At 32.7% G+C, this 8,854-nt stretch overlaps 2 protein-coding genes across 2 annotated transcripts; one reads left to right on the forward strand and one right to left on the reverse strand.

Annotated features, from left to right (window-relative positions):
• On the reverse strand, positions 1-1,801 carry LOC105138467 (U6 snRNA-associated Sm-like protein LSm3). The gene is made up of 3 exons (XM_011044546.1): positions 1,605-1,801; positions 1,298-1,393; positions 1-355 (listed from the first exon to the last, which is right to left on the reverse strand). Exons 1-3 carry the CDS (start codon positions 1,791-1,793, stop codon positions 275-277), a joined length of 366 nt encoding a protein of 121 aa, XP_011042848.1. The 5' UTR covers positions 1,794-1,801; the 3' UTR covers positions 1-274.
• Positions 1,802-5,576: 3,775 nt separating this feature from the next.
• Positions 5,577-7,892, forward strand: LOC105138468 (uncharacterized). The gene has a single exon (XM_011044547.1). It carries the CDS (start codon positions 6,169-6,171, stop codon positions 7,510-7,512), a length of 1,344 nt encoding a protein of 447 aa, XP_011042849.1. The 5' UTR covers positions 5,577-6,168; the 3' UTR covers positions 7,513-7,892.
• The last annotated feature ends 962 nt before the right edge of the window (positions 7,893-8,854 follow it).

An 8,854-nucleotide genomic window follows, 5' to 3' on the forward strand; every position in this document is an offset into this window, starting at 1 on the left:
AGATTCTGACAACGTTGCTCCATAATATATATTTCCCTAAAACAAAGTTTCGGCTTGGCAACTCGCACAAATGAGTCCAAATTTAGAAGTCATGTCAATCACAAAACGATCTAAAATTGTACGCTATTCCGCAATCTTTACCCCAAACTACGTTAATAATATGATGCAAACTAGGCTTGGGCAGGTTCTAAAGCACAGCAATGGCAGTGTAAACAACAGATGATGAAGTAGATTTCTCTTCCTGAAGATTGCACATTGAATTTCATCCTCCAAGTTAAGCTGTCCTCAATGGAGGAGAGACCAATATGACACCATCTCCTCTAACGAATAGGAAAGGCACTGTTCGCCTTGTAGCCTGAAACAGAAGATAAAGGAAAAAAGGTAGGCACCTGAATAAGTACTATAATAGCAAATGGATTACTTGCACTCAGAAGTAGTGGCCCCTCATTGCTTAGTTATACTTCATTTTATAAACAGAATCTTCATATGAAATTGTAATATCATTTTTATTTTTAACTTTGGAGCTCCAAGTTTCGCTTAGTTTCCTTTGAACCAACCCTGTTTCTACATCTTTTGTTTTCTTTAAGATATTCCGATCTTTAGCGTAGTTCCTAAAATTCTTCATTCAAAAGTTACTTTTTCCACTTCTTTGGAATGTGCGCCTAATGGAGACTTGGTATTTCTACGATTACCCTAGGTTGCTTTCTATGATGGCTATTAAGAATACCAGTGAGCTGTAAAAGCTAATAAAGTGGTATCAAAGTGCCTGTGCATAGCAGAACAGAAAATATGAGATGCTTTCTGATGAAGAATTTGCAGGCGTCCTCCAAATACTAATAACAATTCTTCCTCCAATATGAATCTGTAACTATAAGATCGATTTCATGTCTGCCTTCTCACAAATCCGATAATGCATGTAAACATTTATGATATACAGGTACATGCCTCCAATCTTCAATGAAAAGATGTGATTCGAAGGAAAACTTTACTATTTGATGTAAAGGCAGCAACAGACATCGATGAACAGCCAGCACCCTATATAACTTGCAAGCCTTCGAAATATACCACTTAGCCAAGCCATCATCATTCATATTTAAGTGAATCCTATCATCTTTACGCAATAATAGGTGCTTCCCATAAAATTCCTAGAGTTAACAATTCGAGTTTCCAATGCTCACCATAGTAAGACCCCTTCCACTTATTCAATACTAGACACTGAGGCATGCATGTTCTGCGTTTACTACCTAACAAACATTAAGGGGGGAAAAAAGCTTTTAAAAGTGAAATCATAACATACCCGAACAATCTCTTCATAGGTTTCATCGTCGATTTCGACTGTAGTAACAATTTCTTCAACATCCCCGAGAATCATATTCAAATGCTGATCATACGCCTGCAAAATCAGATTAAAACATGTAGCTAAAACCCTAAGAGAAACACCACAGTCCACGCAGCAACACAAAGAGAATTGAGAATATTCCGTTGGCGTTAAAAAGAATCGAGAATCTAGGTTTCCCGTAATTAAATTCTCCAAAACGACATTGTTGTATGTAAATAAATAAATAGAAATGGGGGTACATGTAGAAGAGAGTAGAGACACGTACGTGGAGTTTTCCGCGAAGTTCACGATCAGAGCGGAGCTTGACGTAGATACGCTCGTCCAGGCTAAGTCTGATGAGATCCAATGGCTCTTTTACCGCACTCTCTTCTTCGCTTGCCATTCTTTTCCTTTCTAGCTCGCTCTGTGTCTTTTTTAGGTCTAGCGCTCCAATTAATGTTGGGGCGCCTACCATTTTTTTTCTTTGAAAGGATTTTAATCCTTCTTTCTCTGGGGTTTCATTGGGTAGCCTTTCGGCCCTTCACCCACTATGCTTCCAGGTTTCTCGTTCTCCTTTTTGGGCCTTATTTCCTTACAAATCGGGCCCAGTATCCTAGTAAGTAATTTTTTATTTCTAAAATAAAAATAAAAATAAAAGAAAGAGAAAAATAAGGTGATAAATTGAAATGTTTTCGGTACAATTTGATATTTTAGTAGATATTATTTTGTAAATTATTTTTTATTTAAAAATATATTAAAATAATATTTTTTATTTTTAAATTTATTTTTAACATCAACCCATCAAAATAATAAAATAACAATAAAAAAATTAACTTTAACCACAAAAAAAATTGCCGCTTGCGTTTTTTCCTTACTACTAGGCATGCTGCTAGTACTGGAGAAGTTATCTTGAAAAGAAAACTATTAAACTTTGGCTGCTGGCCTGAAAAAAACGTGAGGGGTTTTGCATGCCTTGTTTGACAACATGCCTGCAAAAGAAAAATGCTGCTGTTATTATTTTATTCCTGAGTAAAAATGCTGGGACGTTGAATTCTCATTTCAATAATAGCAGCTGAATTGGAATAAAGAAATTATTTTATTCAAGGAGTAGCCCTGATAATTTTGAGATCCTTCGATTTCTTTCTTTCTGATTTGGTGCCTTTTTTAACTTCTTTTTTTACAAACTGACTTTTCTCCCTTTTTTAAAAAATATTTTTAGACCTAATTGTATGAGAAAAGGATTACAACTTAATTAAAAATAATATATTGTACTAAAATAATTATTAATTGCTATGTTAAAAGGGTTTTATATTGTGATAATAGTTGTTTTTTAAAGTATTTTTTACTTGTAAATACATTAAAATATATTTATATTTTTTAAAAATTACTTTTAACATCATTACATCAAAATAATCTAAATTTAAAAAAAATATTAAAATAAAAAAAAAATCAAAAATACTTTCAACACCAAAAATAAATTGGTTCGAAAAGGTTAGGTTTTCCCGCCAACTTCATTGTTCATAATAAACCATTCAAGAATTTGTTTGATAATGTGATAGTAAATACTTTTCCAAATACTTTTTACTTGTAAATATATTAAAATAATATTTTTATTTATTTTTTAAAGTTTATTTTATATACTAGCATGTCAAAACAATCTAAAATTATTAAAAAATAATATGAAACAAGATAAAAAAAAATCTTTTACAAAAACACTTTCAATAACAAAAATAAAAATAAACTTAAGTTAAAAAAGCTGGGTTTTTCCCACCAACTTCATTATTGATGGGAGGTGGACTTCTCTTCTCTCTTTCTTTTCTGTCTTTATTCATAGATAAAATTCAATATTTATTTATTTATTTATATTCTCTAGATTTTTATTCTTTCCATTGAATGCTTTTTGATTTTTTTTCCTTTCAACTTCATCCATTAATATTTTTAAAAATTTAAATTGATTGTTATAATTTATTTTCATTTTTTTTACAAGGTTATTCGTAATCTCAAATAAATATTATGGTATTTAATTGATGTTTAATTTTACAAGTGTTTATTTTTGTTATTGTATCATTAGAAAAAAAAATTGTTTAACAAATAAAATTTTTAAACTTAGTAGAGTTAGAGTCCATTGTTAAGATTGCAAGTTTGACGAGTAAAACCTCAAAGTTTAAGTTGATATAATGTTATTTTCTTAATATCTAAAAAAAAAGTATTATCTTAAATTTTTTTTATAACAAAATCATGTTTTTACCATTTATCTGGGTTACTTTTAAATATATCATGTCACACGAAAGCAAATCCTACATGATTAATCCTAAACTCGAGTTGGGTAGGGAATTAAGTAAAAAGATTTAAAGTTTGACATGCTGAGTTGTGTTTAATAACAATGTGCAAATAATTTTTTTGTTTTAGAACTTCATCTTTTTTTTTAATTGATTTTTTAAGATTTTTTTCTTTTTAAATTTATTCTCTAACATTTGATTAATTTTAAATTGAATTTTATAATTTATTTTATTTTTTACAATGTTATTGTAATTTTTAAATAAATATCATAATACTTTATAAATATGTAATTTTGCGAGTGTCTATTACTATATTATTAAGTAAAACATAGTTAAAAAAATAAAATTTTTAACCCTAATAAAACCCATGACTTAAATGACAAGTTTAGTGGTTTAAGCTATGGGAATCAAGTTAATATAAAATGTCACTAGTTTTATTAAAAAAATAATATTATTTTATATTTTTTTTAAAATTAAATTATATTTTTTTATTAATTATCCCAGTAATGTCCTAACATATAAAGTCAATTAGGCCATGTAAAAATGTTTTATACAAATAGCAAATAGCTTATTTAATAACAAGCCAAGTAAACAAAAAAATTAAGATAGAATTTAATAAAATTAGCAAATAGCTTATTGCCGCATAAACAATATTCTTACATTCAAACTATTCTTGATGTGAACTTCATACTAGCGTGGGGCAAAAACCAGGTGTTTTGAAATATACCGTAACTACTTTATTACGACATAAATAAATAGCATATCTAAGAAACTATTTGCAAACTCTATTTTTTTTCCCTTTACATATATTGCTCATGAGTTCATCTTAAAAAGTGGATACATAAATCTCTTGTACGTCCACTAAATGTGGATGAGATATGAAGATTTGTGTAACTTTAATAAATTAAAATGTATTTGAATTACATACATACATACATATTTCCCTTTTCTTTTCTGTTCCATCATATTGTGTCCAAGGCCCATTAAGGATTATATTTTTTTATATCCATGTGTCAAATCACATAAATTTTAAAATTAATTGACTCATAACTGAAGTATTACTAAATCCTGAAGACAAAAAAGAAAGGAGGAAAAGAACGAAGGCATGTATTGAGTGGGTCTTATATTTTTCAAAAACATGTTAAGAGGTGTATAGTAGTATAACTTTGTTTTAAATTATTTTTAATATTATCATCACATTAAAATTATTTAAAAATATAAAAATAATACTAATTTGAGATAAAAATAAAAAAAATTAAAATTTTCAAAAATATTTTCAAAGATACTAATATCAGCTATCTTCCACCTTCCCAAATAGTAGAAAAGAATGGTCAATCACGAGCTACACGTGTAATAAAATTATAACCACACATGTAATTTCGTTGACGTGGGCTCCAGTAAATCATGGTTTGATAGTATACATATATATTTTTTTTTCATTGCCACAGGATTATAGAGAAGACCTCCATGTATTCTTACATTTTTTGTTTTTTTCCCAGCGAAAAGTAACGTATTTTGGTCTTATATCTATTTTCTCATTCTTAAGAAAAATACAAAGGAACCCACAAATGTCTCCCTCCCTCCCTTGGTACTGGCAATTCATCTGAAGACAAGAGTGTAATCATCAAACTTTAAACACTTTTGTTGTCATTTCGTATTAGAAAAGAATAGGCTGCCCCATGAATTTCTCCAAGTTGCATGTCCAATTGCGATTAAAATATTTAGGATCCAATTATGTGGCATGGCTTACAATTTTGTTGGCTCTACTCTTTTTTTTAAAAAAAATATTAAAAAGGACACATGGTTATGACATCGATCATCTTGGATTTTGTTTCGACTTTATCATTTTGGATTTAATTACAAGAAAAAAATATTATATAAACACGTATTTGATGGACAAGTAACAAAATATATATATATATATATATATATATATATATAAGGAACATTGCTGACTGCGACACGAATAAAGAATACCCAAAGTATAATTCCGTTCTTTGAACCTGCCTAAAACTTTTTGTGTGCAAACTGGACGCATTGTAGTAGCATCGTAAACAATGACACTCCGAGAAAGACAGGAGAGAGGTTTCTGAGATCTAAAGTCCTGGATTCTCGACCTGGTTTTGGGACAACATACTCTGTTGCTTCACGGTTTTTTTTTTTTGTTACCTTATCGCAGATAAGTGTCTTTGCTTCTGATAACACTTGAGCATGGCTTTCTTTTTTGTTTTGTTTTGTTTAGTTGTTCTTGAATGTCCCGGTGCTTTTTTATTTCATTATTTTGAATTTTGGAAGTGGTTATCTTGGTGAGTATTTCAGTTTTTTTTCTGAAGTTTATGAGTTCTGGAGATGGGTTTACGATTCTGTTTGCCTTCTGCGAATTGAAGATTCGTGCTTGATTATCTAGGTAGTTAGAGAAGGAAAAAATAAGAATTGGGTTTGCTTTATTTTGGCTTCCTCTAGGTGAAAACCATATACTGTTATCGATTGTTTTTTTTGCATAGCCAAGATGTTGATTCGAAAGGGGGCAATGGGTTTATAGGAGCGATCTAAATTGTTGTCGAAAAAAACATGGAAGGGAATTTGTCACAAGGAGGTATGGTTCCAGGCGGGGCTCCTTTTGGAGGCCTTGACTTGCAAGGATCAATGAGAGTTCATCATCAAGCACAGCATCCGCACACTATGCACCACCACCACCACCACCTCCATCGGCAAGGATCTTCAACCCTCACCTCGGTTGAAGAAGGTTTTCCACTTACGATGGGGTTCATGCACAACTCTGATCAAAACATTTCCATGACTGATTACAATAAAGGAGATAGGGGAAAAAATTCAGTCAGTGATGAAGATGAGCCAAGCTATACTGAAGAAGGAGCTGATGGTCACAATGATGCAATCACGGGGAAAAAGGGGACGCCGTGGCAGCGTGTTAAGTGGACTGATAAGATGGTTAGGCTCTTGATAACTGCCGTGTCTTATATAGGTGAGGACGGGACTTCAGATTGTGGTGGTGGGATGCGTAGGAAATTCACTGTTTTGCAGAAAAAGGGAAAGTGGAAATCAATTTCAAAAGTCATGGCTGAAAGGGGCTTCCATGTTTCTCCACAGCAGTGTGAGGATAAATTCAATGACCTTAATAAAAGGTATAAAAGGCTCAATGATATGCTTGGGAGGGGCACTTCTTGTCAGGTTGTGGAAAACCCTGCACTTTTGGATGTTATAGATTACTTAACAGAAAAGGAGAAAGATGATGTTAGGAAGATATTAAACTCAAAGCATCTTTTCTATGAAGAAATGTGTTCCTATCACAATGGAAATAGGTTGCACCTGCCTCATGATCCAGCTTTGCAGCGTTCCTTACAGTTGGCTCTAAGAAGTAGAGATGATCATGATAATGATGATGCAAGGAGGCACCAACATGATGATCTTGATGAAGATGATCAAGAGATTGAAACTGATGATCATGATGAATTTGAGGATAATCATGCTTCACATGGGGATTGCAGGGGCATACATGGGGTTTTAGGGGGCTCTGCAAAGAGGCCCAGACAGGGCCAGGGCCATGAAGATGCTTGTTTTGGGAATTCATCTCGGGAGCCTAATAAAGGGTCTTCTTCTTATCATCCACTGGCTGCCCAGGTTGATGTGAATCAAGTCTCAAGTGAGAGTGCAAGAGCAGTTTGGTTGCAGAAGCAGTGGATGGAATCCCGCACCCTTCAGTTAGAAGAACGGAAGCTGCAAATTCAACAAGAGATGTTGGAGTTGGAAAAACAGCGCTTTAAGTGGCAAAGATTTAGCAAGAAAAGAGACCGTGAACTAGAAAAGTTGAGGATGGAAAATGAGAGGATGAAACTTGAGAATGATCAGATGGCATTAGAGTTGAAACGCAAGGAAATGGGTGCTGATTTTAATTGATTGTCTGGTCCTGTTGATTTCGTTCATCATAACATCTGGACTTGCAAGCAAATCAATTTTGTGTTTATGGTAAGCTGCTTCTGGAACTGGTGTATCATTTAGGAAGGCTATCTATTGAGAAATTGTTACTCTGTCTGCATATATTGTGTAAACTTAGGATAGTCACAATAATGTCTCGCATCGCTTTGTTGTTGACACTGTAGAATTATAGTTGCCTATGGTCAAAGATATTGTGGCAATATTTTTTTCCCCTGTCATGTATTTTGTTTTCTGAGTTGAAGTTTGAATTTCTAGTATTAGCTTGATGATCCAGCAACATATTTTTGCTTCAAATGTTTACCTTTGAGTATTGGCTAATGATTGTTGCAAACCGTGTTCAATGAAGTTAAAATTCCCAGAGTTTTGTTCACAATCCCAAGGTCAGAGGCCATGCAGTAGCGGGTTTTTACTTCAATAACTGTGTTTCCTTTTTTTCCTGTTCAACTACACTTCTCTTCTTTGGTTCTTATTATGATGGACAAGTTCTTTAAGGTCCTTTCATCATGGGAGATATACAAGTAGTTGTCATTCACTAGATGTGACATGTCCTGCCTCCCCTCTTAAAAATATTTTCTCAGCTTGCTGGGGCACATCTTGTCAGTTAGGGTTTTTTCCAGTGATTTGTTTAATGGTTGTATTAACTTCTGTGAGACAACAACATTTTGCTGTCTAGTATTTTTATTTTAGTTCAGCAACTTATCCTTTAATATGCTATCCTAAATCTTCTGAGCGATAATAACAGAGTTTGCATCTGATAGCTATAAATAAAAAGGCATCTGCGCTGTAAGTATGCAATTATTTGGGATTTTGGTGGGATTAGACAGAGAGTTGAATGGTGGAAATTTTGACTACCACGAGGATGTTTTTACTTTTTAAACTGCTCACAAAATAGTCATTTTTTGTGCGTGATGTTGGAATACAATATTTGAACATCATCATTACCATCGCTTTTGCTGTTGCTGTTACTGTTACTGTTTTCAGTTCATGTTCTTAGACCATTAGGCTATTATAAATGATGTTTATTAACATGGCGTTTAAGAATATCAGCTATCAAGTTTCAGTTTAATATCATTAAGCTAAAAAACTTGCCATTGCATTAGAAACAGCGTCTTTTTATGGATAGAAGAACCAGCAGTTTTTAACACGTGTAGTATTATTAAATCTCATTCTACAGATGAAGCTCTTGGGTTCCTGAGAATTCTAAGTGAACAGTATAAACTAGGGACTATTGTTTGGTGATGGTAAAAAGTCTGAGTTTGCTACCATAAGAATGCAGGTCTGAGTCTCAGGGACAGCCACTCGA

This window comes from Populus euphratica, unplaced genomic scaffold (assembly GCF_000495115.2).
Source record: "Populus euphratica unplaced genomic scaffold, PopEup_1.0 scaffold181.1, whole genome shotgun sequence".
NCBI classification, from domain to species: Eukaryota; Viridiplantae; Streptophyta; class Magnoliopsida; order Malpighiales; family Salicaceae; genus Populus; species Populus euphratica.

Bases quoted from the DNA above. Each gene is read 5' to 3' on its own strand.
- LOC105138467 (XM_011044546.1), bottom strand. From the start codon at position 1,793: ATGGTAGGCGCCCCAACATTAATTGGAGCGCTAGACCTAAAAAAGACA. The intron at 1,394-1,604 runs GTACGTGTCTCT...CTGATTTTGCAG, and splicing joins AACTTCGCGGAAAACTCCAC to GCGTATGATCAGCATTTGAA. The intron at 356-1,297 runs GTATGTTATGAT...CTTCTGTTTCAG, and splicing joins CCTATGAAGAGATTGTTCGG to GCTACAAGGCGAACAGTGCC.
- LOC105138468 (XM_011044547.1), top strand. From the start codon at position 6,169: ATGGAAGGGAATTTGTCACAAGGAGGTATGGTTCCAGGCGGGGCTCCT.